Raw genomic sequence first — 24682 nt, forward strand, 5'->3', positions numbered from 1 at the left:
TGTACACCTTGGTAACTTCTATAATGGTTTGCTTATTTTTTAGCCTGGTATGGATGAGTCAGCACTTGACAGCCTAATAGATACCCTTGGTGGGCCTGAGGAAGATGTGCCTACCACTCCTGTTTACACTGGCCCGGAAATTACGGTATTTTACACTTCACATTCTTATTTCTTAGAAGATCCATCCCTAAATTACATCTGTAGTTGCTCATTACTGCGTTTGCTCAGGACTTGTAGCTGTGATCTGCTGAGAGTTAAAACAGAGTGTGCACAGTAACATTTTAATGTTGGTTTTGTTAATATAGAAATGACAGAGTTCTGGGAATTTGCTGAAGAATGCATAACACTGGGTCTGAATGAGAGAGTCACCTAAGAAGGATTAGGATTACAGGCTCAGTGGCTCAGTAAAACATGACAAAAATTTATAAATATTTAAAAAGCAGTCTGGGTACAGCAATACGTCCTACAGTCTGAGACAGTGACATGGTTTAAATTAGTAATCTGGGAATGGATTTGTGGAGTTCTGCTGGATGATGAGCACTGCTGAAGCTGGTGCAGAGGCGTGTGCATGACAATAGGTACTGAAAGACACTCTACAGTGTCCTAGCCAATCTTTGCCTTTTCTTTCTGGCAGTGTCATTGTAGGTAGCTCTATCAGAAATTTCTTTCAGTAAAGAACAGTACACAAACATTAATATGTGCATTATTTTCACAGGAAGACATATATTCAAGATACTTGGAAGAATTGGGAAAACGTGAGGGTAGTCTCCCTCCAGATTATGTTAAACTGTTGAAGGTCAGTGAGTTAAAAAACACATTCTTCATGTGTGTTTTCTGTCATACTGGATTTTTCTGCTTTCCATTTACTGCAAAATTAATTCTCATTTTAGAGCAAAGGATATGGCAAAGATGTGGTCCCACCAAAAGCAAATGAGCAAGATGAAGTAAGGCTTTTTTTTTTTAATATATTGTCAGGTGAGAGTAGCCCAGGTGAAAACAACCCAGTTATCACTGGATTCCTAGGAAAATATAAATGTTGCCTGTTCTGCAAAAGTCCCAGGCAGTGGGAGGGGGATGTGGGAGGCCAGATAACCTAGCTACTGATAAAACTAAATAGAGCTTGGCACAGATGTTTTAGTAAAGATGCAGGAATTTTCAGGACACCGAAGCTGAAACAAGTCAAATAAATACTTACTGAGATATTGGGCATATGAATAACAAAGGGAAAAAATACTGTGCAAGCAGGAATCTCTCTGTAATGCCTTCAGCAAAAACCACTTGTATTTCTACGCTTGGCCAGAGATTCCTGTCAGCCAGCTAGGTTTTGCTGGTTGGGAAGTTTGAGTTACTAAAAATAAAAGCTTATCTGAGACAAGAATCAAGCAGTGGGGGCAAGCACCTTTATTTTTTGCTGTGTCAGGAACTTGTGCCAATGAGGTCACTGTGTGAGTAATCGTGGGACAGACTCAGGCTGTAAACTGAGTTTGACCTGTGATATTTGAACTTTCTCATGGTCATAACTTGGTTTGCAATTCCTTGCTCAGAAGCCGATGACGGATGATGAGCTTGCAGAGGCCCTGTCATCTGACTTCACCTGCAGTACTGCTTCTGCTCAGGAGAAGAAGACGAGTCTGACAGAGGTATTGACACCTTCCCTGCCATTGCATGCATTTATTGTGAGGAAAAATTGACACTGTTATCATAATATTTCATTTTAAAATGATAAAATTTCCTGCTTCTTTTCTATTTTTGCAAATTCACCTGTAATTTCATCTCACTCGTAGAAGCCAAACAAAGAAGGAGAAATTGTGCAAGCACAAGCAGCAAGTTCAGTTAAGACCTCAGTTCCTCCTAAAGAGAAGAAAACAAAAACAAAAGAGGTACACATAGTCATTCTTTCACTAGTTAAGTTAAAATTAAAATTTACAGGCATATGCTATTATTATGTGCTCTTGGTCTTGTAAAGATGCTAATCATTCTCGTTTTCAGTTGTAAATCCTCTTTTATGATAGAAAATACAGGGATAACAAGAACTACCATTGCTCAGACTCCACTGTATTAGAGATCAGATGATTTTCCTTCTGGATTCTTTTGCGGAATAACTGTGATTCTTCTCAACAGAGGCAGTACAGTAGAAATATTAGTAGGAAAAACGTCTTAGCTCTGTGATCTGCATTTAAAACTTGTATATGATGTAATTTTCTCATGTTTTATGAACCTTCTTTTTTTCCCCCTCTGAATAGAGCAAGTGTGACCGTGCACTTTTTGGGTTTGCCATGTCAGAGCATATGAGAATTGTGCTACATGTCATTGTGACACTGTGGGGGTTTGGGCAGTTTTTTACTTCCTGTTTTTTTTTCTTCTCTCTTTAAGAAGAGCCCCATGTCTTGACTAAAACTGTGCTAATTCTTAGCACGTAACTTGGTGTTAAGGAAATTGGGTAAAGGCAAACCAAAATGACCAATCTGGTGCTGGCTGTTTTCTTCATATACAGCATAAAAAGGTGAAAAAACCCGTGTCAGTTTAAAGAAATAACAAAATCGTTTGCACGTTTTCTTAAATACAGGAAATTAAAGACGATGCAATGGATGCTCTTCTTGATACTCTTGGAGGACCTGAACCTGAACCTGAAGAAGATCCTACCCCTGTTGTAGAGGTGTCAGAGGTAACACCTCACTCCTTTTTTACCCCGGCTTCCCGGTTCTGGCTGTGGAATCCCGAGTTCTCTTTGCTAGACACTGGACAAATGTGTAAAATAGCAAGACTTTCTTATTAAGGGCATAAGGAATGTGTGAGTCTTCACTGATTAGGAAAATGCAAAAATTAAGAATCCCGAGTGGATACAGGTAGAGTAGAACATAGTAAAGTGGTCTGGAAAATTATAAGCATATAATTTGTTTGCTTTTACAGGCAAACATGCATGTATATACACATTCACTGGTAGATATAGCTCTTCTTTGTTTTTTTTCCCCCAGCATTCTGTACAATTTATAGCAAGCTTTCATTTTGCACATATTTGCTGTTTGACTTCTAATTGACTTTTAGTGTGTGTGCTCCTTTTTACATCAAACTCCATTATTTTTCTAATTTGAGTCTTGCCTTTCACTGTCTTTTGCAAGTTTTGTTTTTCCTCAACAGATAGAATTTAAACAGCAATCCTGTGTTTGCATGTTAAGCTTTAACTTTTTGGTTTAGTTTTGCAAACTGCCTGTAACCATAGTTAGAGCAGGTTTTTTCCTGTCTTCACTTACAGCTCAGAGCAAACAAATGACAGGGAAATAGTAAAAAATCTTCTGCTGCTGAGCTAAATTTTGACAAAAAAAGAGCTTCTTGTGTTGCAGATTTAGTCAGTCTGTGCCTTCAGATAACTTAGTGGATTCATTTCTTCATGAAGGAAGCACAGAGAATTAAAAGGTTTTTTTTTGGTGCCAGTAATGGAAAAAGATACAGAATTCTGGCTTGTGTAATCAGAGTGCTGAAATTCAAGAAAAAAATGCAAGAGGATTTGATACACACAAAAATTCTAAAAGTGCCTGCCACAAAGATAGAGTTCTGAATACTGTCTAAAATTCTTTAGGATTTAAAATAATGAAGCCATATTCACATATGGTGTTGAATCCTAAACCGTTATGATTTTACCACAGATGTTTGACAGGAATTATTGGAGGGATTTTAGTATGCTGTTACGTGGAATAATTTCACCTGATGCCAGTCCTTCTGCACGCAGTAGGGGGAAGAATCCTGATGGCGAGGTTGTGCACTTGGAGTTTTTATTTTAATTTCTTTAAGTGATTTTTTTTTTTTAATGTTCTTTCTTTTTAAGGCAAAAGCCAAAGAGAAAAAGGAACAAAAGGCTGGAGAACATGATGGCACAATACCTCCAGAGTGCAGGTTAACGCCGGAGGTGGTAAGTTTTTCATGCCTCCACTGCTTTGTAGGTAGGGCTCTGTGCCTGACACTTCTCTTTCATTACAGAGAGAGAAAGCACATGGGGAAAACAAGCTAAGCTAATACTTCATCAATGTCTTTCTCCTTGGTGATTTCCGTACCTCTGATCTCCTCTTCCTTTGTGGGCATTATTGTTTCTTCCAAGCATTCTGGGCAGAGATCTTATCTTGCCAAGTCACCCATTCCTTCTCCAAGAGTGGCATTTCTTGTTTCTGACATTAAATCTCAGCGCTGTAAAATCCATCCCTTTGCAGGAGTGCTCTTCAGTATCACTTTGTAACATAACCTTGGAACACTGATGTAAAATGGTGGGAAAATTGCACTCTCTTTTAATTTTTTTTTTTTTTTTCGGATTGTCACCCAAAGTGATGGAGATGCGTTAAAAGTCAGGCAAAACAACAGCAGAACGCTTTTCGGTCTCTTGTATTGTGCTGACATCACATTTGCTTTTTTGATCTACTTACCTGGCCATGTAAAAATTCCCCATTTAGGGGAATTCCTGTCACTGATTAATTCTCGTGTATGTAATTTACTTCACATTATTTTGCTGGTGATTATTGAATATGGCACTTCTTGTAACAACAGAAAAATGTCAATAATACTTAATTTCCTTCTAGGATAAAGATGGAAAACCAATATTGCTGAAGCCTGAAGTAAAACCAAAGGTTAGAAAAGTGACAATATTGTAGGAGTGTGGCTAGATATCCTGTTTTCTCCCTCTCTGTCATCACTTCTCTCTGTGCCATGATGTAAGTCTCTTGGTCTGCTTGTGTGTTTTACTTCCTTGCACAAAACCTGCTGGTCAGAAGCACCAAGTGGAAGTTGGTTTTATTGAAATTCATGGTCTGTGAATGAAGAGATCATATAAGGAAAAGGTTTAGAGAGTTCCAAGACCAGGAGAGAGTTACAAAAATTAGTGCTGGCTCAAAGAAAGTCTGTGGGGGGAGTTACTGTAAGGTATTCTGTAGAGGTCTGTTGGAGCTGTTAAGGACACAGAGAGGTGAAGCAGGAACATCTTTTGTTTTCTTGACAGTTTCCTCTCACTAGTGATCAAATATAAAGGAAAATTACTGGAAAGAAGGAAAAAAAGCTGCTGTGGACATCTTCCTAATCACAAAGAACAATCTGGACTTTGCAAAGAGTATCCATCGTGGCCTGGAAAGGGCAAGAGAGGATTAAAATACTGAAAGAGAGAGTAGCAAAGATTAATTTTAAAGGCACAGGAAGAAAGCAAAGGAACTGTGCGTTGAAGAAACTGAGGGCTCCACTTTGGAAATACTGTGAGTTGAGGAGTGCTGCGAAAAACTGGAAAAGCACAGGAAATCTCTGCTCTCCTGAAACGAGTGGGAAGGTCAGGACCAGTCTGAGTGAGAATGACACAGTGCCCTCTGATCAGAAACATGAAGTAATTCCTGTTATTTAGGGTTAAAGTGTGGAGGGGAGGAATGCAAAGGCAGTGATGGAAAAAAGACTTTTGGTCTCTAAAAATTTTTATGTCAGGTCTCAGACATGCAATTATCTTGATTGGTGGATGTTTGAGAGCTGCACAGAAGGGAACTCCTGCCAGGCATGTCATGAGGAGAAAAAGAGAGCAGCTCTGCTCTGGGGGAACTAGGCCCTGCTGCCAGGAGATAATAACCCTGAGGAGATAAGCCTGTTCCACAGGGAGCACAAAAGAGATGGCACACACAAAAAAGTAGAAGAGCTCTAGAAGAGAACATGGCATAAGCTAAGGGAGGTTGGTTCACAGTTGGGCTGAAGTCCTGCACAAAACCAGGACAGAACACAAACTCCGAATCCTGAGATCTTGTGCCAAAGGATTATTAAGTGGTTAGTAGAAAAACAGGTATTCCCATGCTCGTCCACTTCCCTTCATGGGAGGCACAAATATAATCAAATCCTTGTTCTGTAGGAGAACCATGGGAATATCAGACACGTGTTGCAGTATTTTTCTGAGCACCTCTTCAGGGTAATTTAAAGAAGGTGGTTTTGAGGAAGATATGTGTGCCAGTATTCCTTTGGAATCACTGCTGATACTTAGATCAGTGAAACTAAAATCAGCAAAGTGGGGAAAGCTGTGTTGATAGCTAGAAACCATCAGCTGCTTACAGTTCTTCTGTGATTGCTGATGAAAGCCTTCCTTCAGGATTTCAGCTAGGGTTTGTCTGGTTTTTTGGACCTCCACTCTGCATAGTCTTAAGCGCATGCCATGGTATTACTTTTGTGAATAAAAGTTACTACCTAAATGCCTTTTTTTATTTAGTGTCTGAAGGAGGATTTCAGGCATTATGAAAAGTGGGGCCTTATGTGTTGAGACATTTTGTAAAGAATTAGGGGAAGGGAATAAGGGAGGGATTTCTCTCTCAGAAATGTCATTTTATGCATTATGAGTCTGTCCCTAAGCTGTTAAGTTCCATGCAGCAAGTGAATGGCCATCACTGCTAGCAAAGATTTAAACATTTAGCTGTGAAGAGTAATTTGGAGGATCCCAGGAGCTTCAGGTATACACATATAGAGATACATGGACTGTGGAGGCCTAGTTCACATAGTGTCAGTAGATTGTAGTAGATCACACACAGAAGGAAACTAAAACTGCATTTTTACTCACCGAAACGTGCACAGTGAAAACCACTGGGTGTCAGCAGTCAGAGGGCAGGCTAAGGGAACTTTTCAAGCAATTCTAATTCTGCTAGTAAATATTAGCATTTTCTTCCTAATTAAGAGGCCATATTTTCCTTTTCAGTAGCCATGTCTTAAACAGTGTATATCTGGTTCTCTGTGTTATGTTTTATATGCACAGTGCTCTACCTTACATTGACTTACGATAACAAAGAAACAAACTTATTCTGAAGTGTGGTTTTTCTTTGATTTTATGCACTGCAAAATTAATGCTGTTTTGTTGCACGTAATTGTGAAAGGTTATTTCAGTGTAGGCTACAGATGTTCCTCCTGCTTTATGAGTAGCTGAAATACAGTTCTTGAAAAAGTAAATTAAAAAGAGGCAGTGAGTCACCTGTGCCACATATGTCTCTTTTTTTTTCCCCTGTTGTTGCAGCCTCTGAGTGAATCTGATCTTGTTGATGAATTTTCAAAGGACTTTGCCTGCCCTGCACAGCCTGCAGTACAACCCAAAGCACCAAAGCCCTGCAACATATCCAAAGTATGTCTTTCTGGGTCGCTGGAGAAGCTGACACTGACAGTTTTGCTAAGACTGGGTAGTGCTACTGTTCTTTCAAGAAAAACATTTTTTCTTCTCTTCCTGTTTTACCCTTCCTGTTGCCTTTAGTGGAACATGCAGTATTGTCACTCAGCTCTTCATTGAGAATCTTCTGCCTTTAAATTTAGACTTTTCTTTGTCACTTAGTACTGTATTTAGAAAAAAAGGGAAAAAAAGCTGTTTAACAGGCGCATTTTGTGTTTTCTAAGCATATTCAGTAAAATACGGAGTAAATTGTTCTGTTTCAGAAGCCGTCAGGTTCTGTGCCTGCAAAACCCGCTGAGGACAAAGTGGTCCCTCGTGCCACAGCTTGCACTGTGCAGTCTGCAACTCCCATGTCTTCAGTAAGTAGTGGAAGCCCCTTCAGCTGGAGCTAAAGCACAACTCAGTGTTTCACATATGGAATGGCAGAGCACAGTGTCATGGTGGTCATTTCAGTATTGCATGTTCTTCCTCTGTAGTGGTAACCCACAAGGGCTGAGGGGTTCACCAAAAAAGAAAAAAAAAGCCAAGTCAAGCACAAAACAAATGGTCAGTGACCTTCCTCAAAGAGGAAGCCAAACTGACAGTTCTTGTGGTCTCCTCTAGCTCTTACTGCCCTAAAGGAGATGCTGTTTGTGAACCTACTAGGGGCTGCAGAGAAAGACAAAAAACGGGTTTCATCAAACTAAAAATTGGGGTTTTTTGCTGTATCAACTCCCATGCAGGTTGGTCCTGTAGCAGATGAAGCACTGGAAGCCTTGTCCGGTAGCTTAGGAAAGACAGAGCCTGATCCAGATGAAAAAAAGCCTGTTGTGGACAAAGTTAAGGTAGAGAAAAAAAAAAATCAGACCTCAAAAAATAGACTGTTGATGTAATTACCTTCAGCGTTAGTCCATTTCCTCAGGTCACAAACAATGTAGACATTGTGTTTTCACTTTTTTAAAAAACAAAATGTACTGTTGAAACCAGTTCTGTTCTGCTTAGGAAGTACTAGTAGGATTTCAACACAGTGAGTACACTTTCCTAATAAATCTGACTATTGCAGTGCAGTAGTTCAGTCAGTTTATGAAAACTGTGTTTTTATCATGTCTTTCTGCTGAACTGAAGCAGAATTGAGGTGCCCATCAGGGGTAGCACACAGTATGGTCCTTTTTCTGAAGGAACCAAATTTATGATGAGGGGTTTAAAATAGGAATTATGCACAAAACCTTGGGGGTTTATATATTTAAATAGGGAGCCATAAGTAAGTCACTGAAATCCTGTCTAAGGGAGTGCTGTTCATAGGCACAGTCTGAATGCCCCCATGTGCCACCCTAAACCAGATGGAACTGGCTGGAGTCAGAAACCAGAAGCTGAAGTCAGAAAGCAGCCCTTCCGGTGGCCGGAATTCTGTCAGGCAAAAGTTCCCAAAGTTGGCTTTAGTCCCTTTTCTTAACTGGCCTTTGTCCAGCATAACTTGTATGGGGGGTAATAATCTTTGAAGTGGGCCACTGATTTCTCTGTTCAGCCCTTTTTTGCATGTAGGCCAGGCAGCTGTTGAGTGGATTTTCAGAAATGTCAAGGATTAAGACACAGAGGTATTTTTGATTTCGGTCCACCCTTGTCTATCCATTTACCTCTGCTAGCGCTACTGAAATAGGTAGCGCCTCTTGAGAATCAGGCAGAGGAGTGAAGGCTTTCTCAAGAGAAAATGCTTTCTTTTAATTTTCATGGGATTTGTATCTGGTGGTTGGATTGAATGAGAAAGACCAATTTGAATCAGAAGACTGAAGGCTGAAAGGCTTGCTGGTGTGCATTTCTGTTGATAGTTGTTTTTCTTACCATGATTCCTATTTTGCCTTCACAGGAGAAAACCAAAAAGGAGCAACACAAAAAACTGGGCAAAGAAGAAGAAACAGTTCCTCCAGAGTACAGCTTAACAGAAGCCAAAGTAATTTATTTAATGTGCTGTCTTAGTCTTGCTTCCCCTTCATTCCTGTTCCTCAGAACACATGGATGAAACTAAGACTCCCATTTCGTTTTGAAACATTGATGTTTTGGTTCATCCATTTTTATAGTATCTAGAAATTCTGGTTTGTAGTTCCCACAAATAATCTGGCATCTATCTGTTGGATGCCTGCATGGGCATAGAACTGTTTTAGGTGCAGGTACCTGCAGATTAATAATTCTGAGATTAGTATGCTGGAGTCTTTCAGTAGCTTCTGGTATTTTAGAACTAAATAAACTATGATTGGTTAAAGCTGTTAAGAAAACCCCCAAGAACCTGGATGTTTTAAGTGGCATCTTGAGTAGCAGCAGTAGATGCTGTAGAGGCTGCTGCTCAGATCCCTGTCCCCTGTATCACTTTTGGTTGCTCAGTGAGTGCTCCCAGAGTGCTTGTATTGTATGGCCATTTAAGGACTGCTTGGTTTAATTCAAGAGATTTTTTTCTTTATAGGATAAAGATGGAAAACCACTCCTACCAAAACCAGAAGAGAAGTCACAGGTAAAAAAAGTGACTATTTCAAATAGCTGTTTCATTCATGACTTACTTACCAAATGTCAGCAGGGTTACCCACTGTTCAGTTTAAAAATGGGCTGTGTTACCTGCTTACTTTTTAAGAGATGAAGAGACTTACAATCTTCTTTTTTTTCTTTTCAATGGCAGCCTATGAGTGAAAATGATCTTTTAGAGGGTTTGACAGAAGGATTTTCCTGTTCTCCGTCACCAGCTGCACCATTACCCACATCAACTGTACTAAAGGTGAGTATAATTGATTTCTGAAAGATGGTTTTATTTTCAAGTTGTTTGAATAATCTTGACATTTTGTATGTTTCCCTTATGTAAAGTTCCTTAAATGAAATCCAGTAACTAAAAACTTGAAATACTTCTTGCAATAAGTTAATAGGAGAGCAGGACTTAACTAGGATTTTTTTGTTTGTTTGTTTGTTAAAGTTAGGTGGCCTGTCTTTTTACCACTTACTTGCATAAGCAGTGCTTTGCAGCTGAGGTTTTTAAAAGTGTGTTTTGGGAATATTAGATGGGCTTGGTGAAATCTTAGTTCTGTTGGAGTCATGTTAAACCTGTTAAAAATTCAGCTGTGGTGGGCTTTAACCCAGAACAACAAACTGAGATGAGGAATGGTCGCACAGTGTATATGTGGGAGTGTGTTTCAATCTGAAATAAGCAAAGCTCCTCAGGAAAAATGAAGTCTTAGAAAATACCTGTGTGAGTGCTGTGTTTTGGATGTGTGGAGTCTGATGAGCGTTTTCCTGTGGGTCCCCCTGTGTGTCTCGTTCTTCCAGAAAGACAAGGAGGGTGCCAAGCCTGCGAGTTCTTCAGATGTGGTCTCTGCTGCTATGGTTTCCTCAGTGCACTCAGCAGCCCCTGCAGCTTCTACCTCAGTAAGAAACTTCTCCTGTAGGTCCTTACCTCAAAATGAGGGGCTGAATAGTGAGGAGAGGCAGCAGTGTGATCCGGACAGTTTTACCAGTGTGGACTGTTGCAAAATTTAATAGTGTATTGCTAAAAACGGCTACTGCAGAGAAGGAAAACGTTCCCCTGGGGGGAAAAAAAAAGGGGGGGGGGGGGGGGGGAAGAAAAAAAGAATGAGTGGACCCTCCATTTTCAACAGAATTCCACAGGCAGCACCATGATCCCCTTTGAATGCCAGGGGAACTCTCCTTCCTGGTGTTTATGGCAGTGTTGTTCACACATTTTTATCCAGCTAGAGGGATCTTCCCCTGGTGCTCCCAGCCTGGTTTGGAAGGGGAATACAAAGCTCATCCCACCTGTGTTGCTTTTAAGGGATTTTTTTCTATCCAGGTTTTGGATAAAATTGCAAAACGAATGGCAATTGCCAAACAATCATTGCCAAACAATTGCCAATCATTTCATAGATCTGTTCTCATTACAGCAGATAGGCTTATTTATAAAAAACCAAAATCATTAAAATAAATTCCATAAGCCCTTCTTGAAATTATGTTTTCTGCAGGTCTAAATATTCTGTCTTTTCCCCAGCTATTATGCTACACTGCAATTACAAAGGGAGAGCTCTTTGTTCACTCAAAGTTGTACAGTTCACTAACCAGTACTTATATATTAGATTGATGAATTACATAGTTTTTGCAGCAGATGTGCTTTCACAAATGTGTTTCTATTTTGTTAGGGAGAAAAAGAGATGGATGAAGCAGTGGATCTCCTGTCTGACTCCCTGGGACAGAGGGAACCTGACCCTGATGAGAACAAGCCAGTTGTTGATAAAGTAAAGGTAACAAAAGACATTCTGAAACTTGAGCAATTTGGGCAGAAGGAGGGGTGGGAGGGAATAAACGTAACCAACAAAGAAACCCCACCAAAACCCCCAGAATCTGCCGTAGTTCTCATATACTCACAGGAGTATATGAAATGGGGGATTTTAGATGTTCTAAGAGTAAGGTTATTGGAAAAAAATACATGTTCTTATGTGTAGGTATATCAGCCACTCTTCAGTCATCTGGGTTACTTGTGTGTTCTGTGAAAAATGTTGATTTGGTTAATATACTTTAGCCACTTGGAGGCAAGTGTTGAAATGTTAACCAAAGATTTGAAATAATTTTAGTTCAGTGCCTTTCATTGCCATTATTCTCATAATTTTTCAGGTGTCTTTTTGGGCCTCAGTTTCTAAAATTGATTTTCTGGCCCTCTTTTTGTCAAGCTTTGACTTTTATAACCACACATATCAAGTTCACTTAATCAGTCACATTGTTAAACTTCCTTGTTTCTGCTGGTTTTGTCTTCATTTAGTCTTTCATAAAATCCTATCAAGGCCCTTCTGCTAATAAGAAAATTAATTTCTGCATAATAGTAGTAATAAATTATAATTTCTACTTGTAAATTGTACTGTAAGCTACAGTGAAGTACATTACTGGGGAAAAACAAAACCACCATTTGCTGCCTATCAGTAAGTTTAGGCTGGAATCTTAGCTGGAAAAAAAAAAAAAAACAAAACAACAGAAAAAAAGAGGTCCCTAAAATGTCTCCATTAACAAAGACAAAAATGTTCTTCAGCAGTCTGCTGGAAAACCTCCTTGTGATGTTCTTTGTGGCATGTTCCTGGTGTGCTGCGAAAAATCAGAGCAGCATAAGTTGAAAAACAAACGCAGTTCTTAAAACTTTCAGGCATGAAACACGCTTCATAGTGAAATTAATAAATGGGGATTTTCCCAGTAGGTTTAAAATTTTGAAGTGGAAAAGGCTGTCTGTCCTAAGTTTGATAAGCGCCCTGAATTGTTCATTGCTAATATTTCTAACATGGGGTATTAAAGTTGTTAAAAAATTAAATACTTTCAGGAAAAGGCTAAATCTGAACACAGAGACAAACTTGGAGAGAGAGATGAAACAATCCCACCTGACTGTCTAAAACTTCTGGAGTCAGGTGAGCAGGTAAGGAAAAACTTGCCTAGTTTTTATTTGCAACAGTGGAGATTTGAGTCTGTCTTGAGCCAGTCTGTCTTTTTTGAAATTACAAGTTGAATAAGTGAGTGACTGTATTGTATCTATGTATTAGGGTAAAACATTGGAATATCCTGCAGTGAGAGTAGCTCTATCCTTGCATGCTTATAAGTCAAAAAGCAAAAGAAAAAAAAAAGTAGTTTCATTGTTGGTTTGTTTTGGTTTTGGGTTTTTCTTTCTCTTTTTCAACTGGGCATTCTGAACAAATTAATCACTTTGAACTACTAAAGAATCTGTTCAGAATGGTGCAGCTTGCTTGGAAATCTGTGAATACCCAGTAATGCCATATGTAAATACTTGTATTTTAAAACTAATCTGGCCAGTTCAAAATGAGGATGTGCTTTTTTTTCTTCCCAAGAGTAAACCAGCAAAGCCAAATTCAAAGGATGACGTGAAGCACAAAGGACAGAAGGTAACATTTATGATGGGGGTTTACTGAGGATTTTTTTCATATTCATGATATTTATTCTGTGGGTTTTTTCGTGCTCTGGGCTCTGATTTTGTTTCAAAGTTTTGTCACTGTAGGCTTAAGGGGTTATTCATTGCAAATACTCATAAATGCAGGAGGCAATAGGAACAGTGTGGACAGTAAAACTTTGGTGAAGAGTAACTTCACAATAACTGGAGTTTTTATGTACAGCTGCATTATGAATGTTCAAGAAATCATGCCTCTTGGAAACCTCAAATAGACATCTCTGCTATATGTGTAAAAATGGTACAGTTCAGGTGTGTTTTTCCTTAAGAAAGGGATAATTAATTAAAGCAGACAAATTCCTGAACCATTAGTTTGACTGTGGGAAGTTGGGTTGCATATTTTGTGACTTCAAAATTAAAATTGTTGCAGAAACCTGCGGATGACAGTGCAGCTATTGATGCCTTATCAGGTGACTTTGATACTTGTGCACAGGCCCCTGCTACACCCCAGCACTCAAAGGTAGGACATTTTCTACTAATGACCTGCAAAATAAAGAGTTTTTCACTCCTCACTGTTCTTTGCAGTAGCTCTGTTCAGGTTTACAGGAAGCCTGTCAAGATGCAGGGATTGTCTCACTACTGCAGTGGAGGCTGGATGCGTTTTGCTGTGTATTAAATACTTGGAAGCAGGAACGTTTGTGGTAATTAGAACCTTTTAGACAGGCTTGGAGAAGTAAGTTGAGGAGAGAAAGGTGGTGACAGTTTTTAGAGTGTCCAAAAACTGCAGAGAGGCAGAGAAGCCTTTTCTCAGTGACAGGAGGAATTGTGTAGGAGTGGTTGTAGGCTTGAGCTGAGACACAGTTCAAGAGGGTTTTGTGGAGAGAGGAGGAGAGGGGAGCAAAGACTTTTAGAGGTATTAGGGAAAACAGCAGATAACAAGAAGAAAGCAGAAGGAATGGACTGGGGAGCTTTTTCAGTGAGAAAAGGAGCAGCAGCTTTGAAACTGACGTTCAAATCAGCTGTAATTCCTGGGAGGAAAGAGCTGTGATTCCAAACAGCTCTTCTGGCCACTGCAGAATCCTCAGGCAGTTGAAGACAGGGCCTCTGGTGTTTCAAGTGCTGCTTCGTCTGCTTGTGAACTAAATCTGCTGCTGCAGCATTACTGCTCTGTAGTAAATACAGAATCTGCCCATCTCTACCAGGTTTTTCTCATGCAGAGTCTCCAGTCAGCACAGCCTGTGTTGGCTGCCAACCACATTCAGAAGATTGTGTTTTGGCAGATACCAGAGTAGGAGCCATCAGTGCTCTATTCTCCTTGTAACTGTAATTATTTTTTTTCTTTGGAGTGTAGGACAAAAGTGGGAAGGAAGCTACGACCACTAAACCAAGCTCAAAGGACAAAGGAAAGCTCAGAGACCCTAAAACGGTATAAACACATTTATTATAGTATGGACAGTCACACGAGAGGGGCAGCTGGATTTTGGATTCATGTTGCAGGGTTGTTATTCTGGGGAGAGTTTTACATCAATAGGTTGAACTTGATGCATTTTTGTAAACACGCACATAGGAGAAAGGCCCCTGTCTATTTCAAAGGAAATAAACATACGTGTCTTTCAGACAGAGTGTGGTCCTCTGAGGGGGGTTCAGTGCATGCTCCACAGGCTGCTTCTTCCCAGATTTGTTGTTCTAAGAGTCCAACTTTGCGTGCCTATAGCTGCCTCAGACAGGATCCCCACCACTTCTCTCATTTCTTGACAGTTCTGAGTAGCAGCCTCCCCAAATTACTCCTACAACCACAGCCAGGTTCCCAAGTTATTATCATAAATTATTTTTTTAAATGAATGAAGACCTACATACTTTCATAAATATGCAGAATGAACATGGTGGGGAAAGGCAGGCAGCTCTTTCTAATTTCAAAAAAAAGGGGGGGTGGGAATAAGATAAAAAGGGTTGCTTGGCTTTTGTTATCTCTAAGTACAGAAAATTGATAGAGGTTAGGGTGAAACTTGTTCCATCATGTTGCTCTCACAGAGGGTATCTGCAGTAGATGCCTGAATCAGATGATTACATTTGCTCTGGGAATTTTACATTTTACATGCCAGTTACGGGATTTCCTGTTGTTGTTATTATTAAATCACCACAGGTGCCTTTTATGTGGCCACAGAACTGACTTGAAATTCCCAGTGTAAAGTTGAGGAGTGTCTTTATCTCCTCTTCAGGAGGATGTTGTGAGCTGATCACTGGTGTGGGTAAAAGGGTGTTGAGGAACAGGGAATGACGAGGTCAGGCACAGCCCACTCTGTCTGAAAGAAAGCAATTGATGGTGAAAAGGTGAAAATATTTGTACACAACAGAAGTCACATACTTTTGCTGAACTTCTGTATTTCAAGTGCGGATTGTATTTATGCCTGAGCTGTGATTCTGACGAGTGTCTTGTCACTGCCTGATTTAGGTTTTAGCTTCTCACTGTTTCATCCTCTCTTTAGGCAAAGGGACAGTCCTCCAGCAGCAAATCTGAGAAGCAGAAAGCAAGCTAAACATTAACCTTACCAGGTGAGATTTCTTCTTTCCTGTTCCCTGGGCGACCACAAGGACAATTCGCACTTGTGAACTAAAGCTTAGTTTTGCTGGCAGTCCTTGAACCAAACCGTAGTTAGAGCTGCTGTTAAGACACAATGCTTGGGATGGCTTTGCACTTCAGTGTTCCCAGGCAGAAAAGACCTTTCTTCACACCCTTTATCCATTCGGTCTTTACAGAACTACTTCATGTGGCTACACTCCTTTAGGCTGTGGATTCCAAGCTTTCCAAGGTGTGAGGTGCTGCTCCTCCAAGACATTTTCACAGGGTAATGAGGACCAAGCACATCTCAGCTCAGGGTTTTGATCTTTAGGATAGTGAGCTTGTGTCATTCATTACCTCTGCTCTGGACCCTTCTGGAGCAGGGCCTGACTAGAGGTTTAGTTTCCCATAATTCTTCCCAGATTCATGTTGTGAGTTTTATTTCCAATTTAGAGAAGAGGAGCACTCTGAGCTTTTGTTTTGTTTTGTTTTGTCTTCTTCCCCCCAGGATCCTGGTGCATCGTGTAAAATGTCTTCTTTCTGTGGGTGGATGATGATTCCTGAAGAACAAAAGCTGATGCCAAAAGCACATAGTTATTCTGGGTGGTTTTTGTACAGTGATACTTGCTGGACTTTTTCTCATCTTTTCTTTTTTTCCCAGTAGTAGACTCAGGTGGTTTGTTTCTTTCCCCCAGCAATTCAGTTTATTAAGACTCACATAGTCTGACTTTCTTTGTAATTCCCTTCAGCGTTCAGGGGGAAAGAATGCTTTCTATTTGCAGGAAATATATTGCATCGATGAAGAGCTATGCCAAAAAAAAAAAAAACAAACCAGAAAAAAAAAAATCTGCCGACTTTTGCACATAATCTCCACCTAGTGCCTGTAAATCTCTGAAGAGTTCATATGTGCTAGCATTTTTTAACGTTGCAGTGAATGCATAAGTATTCTGGAATATAGTGAGCTTTAGCTACCGTCAGCTGAGCTGTGCCCCCTCTTGCTCAGGCCAGTTCCTGGTGGGGAGCTGCAGGCCAGCTGTGGGGTAGCTAAAGAGTGAGAAACTGGGGATTAGCCGCTTCTTCCAGCACGTCTGGACATAAAGCAGGTATTTGGGATGCTGCCTTTAGCCGTAGGTAAAACACACTAGGGCAGGACTTGTTTGTTTTTTTTTTTTTAATTACCATTATTTCCAGTTATATCTGTACTGTTATCTCGTAATTTCAGGAGTCTCCTGGACTGGACAAATAACAAGTGTAACAGCTACCAACACACAGGGTGGGGAAAGAAATGAGGCGCACGAGCCTCAGCAGCGATCAAAGTTCAGGTCCATGGGTGGGCTCCTTTTTATCTTATTTTGCACTGTTTCTAGTTCTCCTGTTCCTGGCACTCCAGCAGGGGATGCAGGGATGGGGCTGCAGGTGATGCTGCAGGGAGCAAAGCCCCATATCTCCTGTTCCCTGCAAGGACAGGCACGGCCAGGTGCCTCTCACGGGTCGGCTGCCGCAGCCCTGGGCTGCCACCACCTCTGTGGGTTTTCCTCTGCCTCCCTGCCCTGCAGAACATCCTTTTGCACATCCTGGCATGTGCACAGCTCGGCCGTAGGCTGGCAAGGGGCAGCCACCGGCAGCAGAGCCCGGGGTCTGCAGGCAGGGATGGTGTGGGGACTGAAGTTGGGGATATTTAGACTCGTGACTGTACTTTGCAGTCTGCACCGTGCCACTCCAATAAAGTTTTTAAGGACGCACTGTGCTGTTCCTGGCTTTTCATTTATTGCTGCTGGTGTCTCATTGCTGCTGTCAGGCGGAAGAGAGCCTAGAAATAATAAGAAACCTGCAAACACTGGCACATAAAAATTGAATCTAATGTTTAAAAAAACATATGCAAAATACACAGTCAAGGTTGGAAAAGAGCTTTGAGATCGTCAGGTCCAACCTGTGACCCAACACCACCTTGTCACCCAGACCATGGCACTGAGTGCCACATCCAGTCTTTTTCCTTAACGCCTCCTGCACCAGTGACTCCACCACCTCTCTGGGCAGGCCCTTCCAGTGCCCAGTCCCCCTTTGTTTACCTGTTGGCGATCCTCTGTGAAGGCCATCACGACCTCATCTACTCCCTACTACAGGTTTTTTGCCCCTTTTCCTTTGGATTTCAAAGTTGCATCGTACTTGACCAAGACCAGATCTAACCTGTGGAGTGCCACCGTGCAGGGAGGCAGCTGGAAGACCAAGACATAAATCACTGAAATTTATTGTGCCCAGGTAAAAGCGCACAGTAAGTTCACCAGTCCTGAAATACCTGTGTATGAGGTCCCATCTCTTCTGTAGGAGGGCTGCAGTGCATCTGCACACGCCATCCTAAATTAAAGGGTGGGGAGGTAGTAATAAGGGGGCTCTGGGGTACCAGGAAGGCCACTTAATTCTCCTTAGTGATGAACAGTTAAAAGCAGAAATGGCAATTACTACTCACAAAAGAAATGACTGCACAAAAGCGCACAAAGACCTTAACTGAAATTGCCTGCAGTTTGAGTTTTTGTGAAATTTCCCTCTTGGCTCTTAAAAATATTATAGCGCAGCAGTCGGCAGTGCTTGAATAGCATAAATCATCATGGGCGTGACGCCCAGCTATCCCAGAATTCCTGATTTCTTGATAAATACATGTATAAGTAAAAATACGCAGAAATTCACCGTGAGCAGAGTGAAGTGGTGCTTTCTGCAGGCTCCTGTCAGAGCTGTTGGCCCTCGACAAAGGAACGGGGCGCCTTCCCAACATCCACAAAGTGGGTTTGGACTCCCTGGGCGGCTTTGATCTCCAGGTGGGAGAAAAGGGAGGCACAGTGGAACCCTTTTGGGATTAGTTCTAGGTTCTGATTCTTTTTCCCCCCAGTCTTTAGCTCCGCTAAAGTTCCATCTGCTTTGGCACATCCATGAGGAAACTGAGGCAGGTTGGAACCACCGAGGACGTCAACACCAGGGACTCCATGTCGAGGGCATGTTTGAAGAGCAAAGAAATCAAGTGCCCTTAAGCACAAGTGGCAAGGGACTGATTTTGTTTCTTTTAAGTCCGGTACAGAAATGTCTTCAGCAGGTGAACAGAGCAGGCTGTTCACAAGTGCCTTTAGAAACCAGAAACTCCACCAATAAAAACCCAACCTCCGAGATTTCAACCCTGCTTTCTCAACACTGGACGTGGCCCTCGGTGCCATGGCCTGGTTCTCAGGGTTCTGTTAGGTCATAACTTTATTACCCTGCAGGTGACACACGAGGGCCATCAGGGGTGAGCGAGTGTCCCCTGCAGTGACAAGGTCCGACCACGCCAGGCGTGGGGACGGGGCTGGCCACGCCCCTTTCCTCGTAGCCACGCCTATTTAATGGTGGCCACGCCCCTTTCCTCCGGTGGCCCCGCCCCTTCGGCTGAGGCTCCGCCCCCACGCGCCCACCGCCGCTCTCATTGGCCGGCGGCGTCCCCCGGCGCCCAGCGCCACCTCTCATTGGCTGGGGGCGTCGCCTCGTGCCGGCTGCGGTTTGCCATTGGCTGCGGGCGCCGCTGTTGTTGTTTTTCTGTTACTGTAAACGGGAGCGGGCTGGGTGTCACCTGTCACCTCTCGTCCCCTCGTATCGCCACTTAGCGCATCTTATCGCCTCTTGGCCCTTCTTATCACCTCTCACCTGTTATCTCTTTGCACCTCCGACTTCCTATCATCTCTTGCCACCTGTCCCCTGTCCCCTGGCGCCGCTCTCTTGCCGGAGCTCGATCGTCGCTCGCTCGCTCGGTCCCTGCCCGGGCCATGTCACTGTGCGGCGGCCGCGGGCTGCCCGGGCTGGCGGCCATCTCCCCGCTGCCCTCGCCGGGCACGGTCCCGCTCACGCCGCTGGACAAGGGCGACCCGGCGGGCCCCGCCAGGTGAGGGGGTGGCCGAGGGCCAGCGGCTGGCAGTGGCTTTGCCCGGCAGGGCAAGAAGGGGCGAGGGGCAAGCGGGGCGCTGACACTGCCCCGTCCTGACCGCCCGCAGGCACCGGGACACCCCGAAGCGGGGCCACGGGGGGCTGCCCCTGCCGCGGCTGTGGCATACGCTGTCCCTGCAGCCGGTGGCCTCGGACTGTCGCCGCGACTCGGTCTCTTGCCAGCCCCCGGATGCAGGTGAGGGATGGGGCTGCTCCGTCCCCAGGCGCTGCCCGGGCCTGGGGTCCTGCAGAGGGTGTTTGAAGGGGACAGAGATATGGCGGGAGGGCTTGGCCGAGGGGCTGGCGAGGGGCTCGAGGCGGGGGAGCTCGTGGGGAGGGATGGGCGGGAGCCTAGAGCTGCGCTGCCCGGGGCTCAGCCGGGAACCGCTGCGGTGACAGCCTGCTCCGGGGGACACGCGACATTCCATGGGGAGCGGTGCTCGCAGGGCCGTTGGCACCCGCCTGGTGGGGGACTCCGTGCCCGGCCCCGAAGTGCCCGGGGCCCCGGGCTGGGGGCAGGAGGCCGATCCCCACAGCGGGGCTACTAGCCCAGTGCCTTGTTCCCGCAGGACTGGAGCCGGACTTCCCCACGCAGCAGAAGCCCGCGGCCGCACACGAAAAGTGAGCGGCCCCATGCCCGTGTCCTCCCGGGGACACCCCCTGTCCCTCCCCCGCGCAGCAGGGCCCGGTCTCAGCCTTGCTGGGGGCTGTGCATCCAGCTGTGAGCCCCAGTCTGTGCCTGGGGGGTGGCAAGCTGGGCTGCTTGGGTGGGGACGTGGATGCCACCCCAACTGACCCCATCTCTGCCCTCCCCACAGCTTCCAGAGAACGATGCCGGCCTTTGGGAAAGCACTCAAAGAGTAAGTGGAGGGGGTCTGTCCCTGCCGCAGGACATGAATGCCGGGCAGTCCCCGTGTCCAGGCTGTCCCTGTCCCACAGCCAAAAGCCAGGCTGTTCCCCGTGCCCCTGCTGGGGTCCCGCTCAGGCCGTTGGTGTTTCCTCAGTGCCTGGAGGTGGTTTTGTCCCAGGTCCCTTTGGGGAGCTGTGACAGCCCCGGGGGCGAGGGGGCGTCTCACCCCACCCTGAGGGTCTAGGGGCAAGAGGTGACAATGGCAGAGGGTGGGACTCAGCGGCCCGGGGCACCTGCTGTCATTTGATCCTTTCTTCTGCCGGCTCTTGCAGAAGGAAGCTCCTTCGGCAGAGGATGCACTCGTTGCCGGTGAGTGCTGGAGGCTGTGCAGGGCTGAGCAGAGCGAGGCAGGATCCTGCCGAGTCCCCGGGCGAGCCGGGACGAGGAGGATGGGGGCAGGAGAGGGCGCAGGGCTGGTGCGCACCTCTCACCGCTGGCTGTCCCACAGCCGTGGCAGCGGGACGGCAGCCGTGTCCTGAAGGACATCTCGCAGCTGCAGGAGCGCAGGGACAGAGCGCGGCGGCGCCGGAGGGAGCCCGAGGATGAGGTGAGGAGGGCAGCGAGAGCTGGGGGGCAGCGAGGGGACAGAGGGGTACTGACGCCGTGTCCCCCCCGCTGCAGGCGGGCTTTGTGGCCAAGAAGCTGCGGAGGCCGGGCCAGTGGAGCCATGGGGCCGCCAGGAGGGAGCCCCTTGCCAAGAGCCCCTGGGCCGCATCAGAGCTGCTGGTGAGAGAGGCTGGAGGGCTCGGGAGGGCAGCAGCGATGGGTGATGCCGGGGCTGCCCGCCTGGGAGCTGCCGCTCCGAGCTCCCCGCGTGGCCTGGAGAGCTGCGGAGGTGGGAGATGGACGGGCCAGGGGGTCACGTCTGCAAAGCTGGAAGGCACCGGGAGGTGGATGGAGCTCGCGTATGGGATCCGTGCCTGCCTGCGGGTGGGAAGCAGCTGGCAGGACTTGTGCCCATTTCACGATCTCCTCTGCCTGTGCCCCAAGTCTCCCCAGCTGCTGCCCTGGCAGAGCGATGCCACCGTGCCCCAGGGGAAGGAGAACCTGGTCACCACGCCAGTGATGAGGAAGGAGGAGGCAAAGCTGGTACGTGGGAGCCTTTGGGAAGTGGATAGAGCCCCACAGTCCCCTCTTGGAGTCTCCACTGGGGGGTGTGGGGCCGCTGGTTGGTGAGCAGCAGCGGTCCAGAGACTGTGGGCTTGTCTTGGTCACGGCGAGTGGGAGCCTTGGCCGCTGCCCTGCTGGTGCTGGGGCTTGCCAGAGCGCCAGGCAGCAGCGCGGGCTCTCCCCACAGCGTCCGGGGAAGCGCAGCCAGTGCCGGCAGCTGTCCCGCTCGCCCTCGGAGCCGGGCAGTGTCCCCAGGCCCGTCCTGAAGCGGGGACAGTCCTCGGACAGCGACAGCCCTGTCGAGGCCAAGCGGCAGAGGAGGGTGGCCGGCAGCCCTGGCCAGGAGGCGTCGGTGGAGCCGGTGGGTGCTGGGGAAGGTGTGGGGTGAGACCCAGCCGGTCCCTGGCGGGCCTGGGCCCCGGCCCGGCTCCGGCAGAGCCGCTGCTGACATCTAGGGGTGTCTCTGGGTGGTGCCTCGGCAGGGAGCGTGGCTGGAGCCTTCCCGGTCCGCCCGGCTTGAGGAGATCGAGAACCTGCTGGCCAACGATGACCAGGAGCTCATCGGGGACTTCTCCAAGGTAGGGCCACGAGGATGGGGCAGGTGTGGGGGTGCCCCCGTCATTCGGAACGGGGACCGTGGCTGGAGCCCCGCAGCGCTGTGAGAGCCCAAAGCGAGCTGGTGGCCCTTGCCTGGGGCCACGGGGCCTTGGGGCCGTGACTTGCCAGCCTGCAGCATCCCTGCGGTGGATGAAGAGCCCCATGGCCGCTCCTCTGGTCCACCCGTGTGGCACAGCCCCGTCGATGCGGCCCTTCCCCTCCCGCGGGTGCACAGCTGGCCGGTCGGGGGCTTCTGGGCTGGGGGGACAGGTTGCAGGCCTGGGAGGTGTCCTTGGAATGGGGCTGAGCCCAGAGCCTGTCTGTTCCAGCCTCACCTCCTGCCGACGGTGGAGGGCAAGGACCCGGGCCTGAAGTACATCTCCCCTGAGACGGTAAGGGGGCTGCAGTCCCTCCGCGGCCCCCCCGAGGGGCTGCCTGCCCGCTCTCCCCCTGTCCCCCGTGTGTCCCCCCCTTTGGTGACGTGCTCCCCCCGCAGCTGGCGGCGGTGCTGACGGGGCACTTCAGCAGCTGCATCGAGAGCAGCATCGTCGCGGACTGCCGCTATCCCTACGAGTACGAGGGGGGCCACGTCAAGGTCAGGAGTCCCTCGTGGCCCTGGGGCCAGGAGGAAAGGCGGTGTCCGAAGGCCAGGCACCCTCAGAGGTGCTGAGCCCACGGCGAGGGGTCGAGCAGGCACTGAGCCGCTCGGTGGGGTGGAGCAGCCCCTGTGCAGTGCCGAGCTACCTCCTGAAAGGTCGATTCGCAGCTGCGAGGAGGAGGGTGACGGTGTCCCAGTGCCGTGGGTGACGGTGCTGGTGGGGGAGGCTTGGGGGGCAGCGTCCTTGAGTCGCTGCAGAGAATGAAATGGGAGACGGAGGGGGAAAAGGCGCCTTCTCTACCTCGCCAGGGCGCTGTCAACCTGCCGCTGCAGCGGGACGTGGAGGAATTGCTGCTGGAGCAGCCCATCGTGCCCCTGGACGCCAGCAAGAGGGTGATCGTCATCTTCCACTGCGAGTTCTCTGTTGAGCGGGGGCCCAAAATGTGAGTGATGGCCCGGGGGGGCAGGCAGGGCTCTGCCAGCCCCGGATCCCGGCACGGGGGTGATGCCGTGCGTTTTGTCCGTGGCACAGGTGCAAGTTCCTGCGGGAGAGGGATCGCTGCTGCCACGAGTACCCCCAGCTGCACTACCCCGAGCTGTACGTGTTGAAGGGCGGCTACCGGGAGTTCTTCTTTCAGTTCCCGGTGAGTGCCGTCCCCGTGTCCCCTTGGTGGCAGGCGGTCGGTGCCGAGAGGGAAGAAGTGGCGGGGGCACACGGCGGTGGGGAGGGGCAGCTGTGGCTCTGAGCATCCTCGCCGCCACGGGCGGGGATCTCCAGGGCCGGGAGCTGCTGTGCTGCGGAGGCTGATGGAGCCGTGGCTTGCAGAGCCACTGCGAGCCCCGGGACTACCGGCCCATGCGGCACGCCGCGTTCAAGGAGGAGCTGCGCGAGTTCCGCGGGCAGAGGCGGCTCCGCGAGCGCGGCCGGCGGGCGCTCTTCAGCCGCGGGCGAGACCTGTGAGCGCCCGGGGGTCTCTCAGCCCCGTCGGGGCAGCGCTGGAGCTGGGAACGGAGGAAGGCTTCCCTTGGCTGCGGATGTGCCTCGGCTGCTCCGTGGGGTTTGTTGGGATGGCTTTGGGGTGGTAGTTCTTGTTCAGAGTGGTTTTGCGTTTGTTTGTTGCAAATATTTTTGCGTTTGTTCGTTGTTCTAAGTATTTTTGTGTTTGTTTCCTGTTAAGAATAGTTTTGTGTTCGTTGTTATCAATATTTCTGAGTTTGTCCGTTGTTAGGATTGTTTGCTGCAGTCTCTGTTAATAAAGTCCTATTGCAGGAGAACAGAGCCGTGTCCTGAGCTCTCGCTGCCCGCACCAGGCTGCTGCAGGGGTGGGAGCCCCCGATGCGGGGCTGGTGGGATGGCCAGGCCGGGCTGGAGGGCTCTGCTGGGGGTTTGGGGACAGGGGCAGCTGCTGGCAGGGGACAGGGCTGAGGTGATGGCTTCCTTGTGGGGCGTGGTGACTTCCCCAGGGACAGGTGGGCAAGCGTTGGCCCCGTGGCTGCTGTTCCTGCGTGCTGGGCTGGCAGCAGCATGGCCCTGGACCTCCACGGGACCCTCTTTCCTGAGCATGCTGGGCTTGCAGGCAGGACCCGTGGGACACTTGGGGTGGTGACATCGCACCCCTCTCCCTGGGACCCCCACAGCCAGGATCCTCTCTTTTCTTAGAGGGGCTCCTGAACTTTGCAGCACCCCCAGGGCTGGCACACCTGTTGCTGAGGGGAGCCCGGGCTCAGTAGGACTCACAGAACTGTGGCAGCCCCGTTTTGGGGGTCAGGGCTCATCAGGACACTCAGGATCATCAACCCCCCAAATTCTGAGACCCTCCTGTAGTGATTACACCCCCTCTCCATGGGACCCCCGCGGTAATGACACCCCTCTTGGGTGGGGCTGGGCTCATCAGGAGCCCGGGGGCTTTAACACCTCATACCCCTGCCTG

The 24682-nt window shown here is 47.5% G+C and overlaps 2 protein-coding genes across 14 annotated transcripts in view; both read left to right on the plus strand.

Moving 5' to 3' along the window:
• The window catches only part of CAST (calpastatin), a 50319-nt gene extending 32983 nt beyond the window's left edge, over positions 1-17336 (plus strand). For 5 of the 11 annotated variants that reach the window (XM_032095519.1, XM_032095516.1, XM_032095522.1 and 2 more), the window contains 22 exons: positions 44-145; positions 716-796; positions 891-944; positions 1545-1640; positions 1785-1880; positions 2567-2665; positions 3824-3907; positions 4566-4613; positions 7004-7108; positions 7414-7509; positions 7873-7974; positions 8994-9077; positions 9585-9632; positions 9795-9890; positions 10406-10531; positions 11296-11397; positions 12459-12551; positions 12979-13032; positions 13465-13554; positions 14381-14460; positions 15521-15587; positions 16103-17336. In XM_032095519.1, the coding sequence (XP_031951410.1) occupies positions 44-145; positions 716-796; positions 891-944; positions 1545-1640; positions 1785-1880; positions 2567-2665; positions 3824-3907; positions 4566-4613; positions 7004-7108; positions 7414-7509; positions 7873-7974; positions 8994-9077; positions 9585-9632; positions 9795-9890; positions 10406-10531; positions 11296-11397; positions 12459-12551; positions 12979-13032; positions 13465-13554; positions 14381-14460; positions 15521-15578 (1794 nt within the window). In that variant the 3' untranslated portion in view covers positions 15579-15587; positions 16103-17336. The remainder of the gene's footprint in view (positions 1-43; positions 146-715; positions 797-890; positions 945-1544; positions 1641-1784; positions 1881-2566; positions 2666-3823; positions 3908-4565; positions 4614-7003; positions 7109-7413; positions 7510-7872; positions 7975-8993; positions 9078-9584; positions 9633-9794; positions 9891-10405; positions 10532-11295; positions 11398-12458; positions 12552-12978; positions 13033-13464; positions 13555-14380; positions 14461-15520; positions 15588-16102) is intronic. The other 6 variants (XM_032095513.1, XM_032095514.1, XM_032095515.1 and 3 more) reach the window with 6 other exon arrangements.
• Positions 17337-18848: 1512 nt separating this feature from the next.
• On the plus strand, positions 18849-24028 carry LOC116437622 (M-phase inducer phosphatase 2-like). Of its 3 annotated transcripts, XM_032095526.1 has the most exons (15): positions 18849-19495; positions 19605-19732; positions 20106-20157; positions 20355-20396; positions 20719-20755; positions 20895-20993; positions 21068-21172; positions 21437-21535; positions 21744-21917; positions 22039-22134; positions 22483-22545; positions 22650-22748; positions 23061-23194; positions 23284-23395; positions 23578-24028. In XM_032095526.1, the coding sequence occupies exons 1-15, from the start codon at positions 19380-19382 to the stop codon at positions 23710-23712; spliced, it is 1491 nt and encodes a 496-aa protein (XP_031951417.1). In that variant the 5' UTR covers positions 18849-19379; the 3' UTR covers positions 23713-24028. The 3 variants fall into 3 exon arrangements, with proteins under 3 accessions (XP_031951417.1, XP_031951415.1, XP_031951416.1); XM_032095524.1 differs by having other exon boundaries at positions 21068-21535; XM_032095525.1 differs by lacking the exon at positions 22650-22748 and having other exon boundaries at positions 21068-21535.
• Positions 24029-24682: the final 654 nt, after the last annotated feature.

This window comes from Corvus moneduloides, chromosome Z (genome assembly GCF_009650955.1).
Source record: "Corvus moneduloides isolate bCorMon1 chromosome Z, bCorMon1.pri, whole genome shotgun sequence".
In the NCBI taxonomy this organism is placed as follows: Eukaryota; Metazoa; Chordata; class Aves; order Passeriformes; family Corvidae; genus Corvus; species Corvus moneduloides.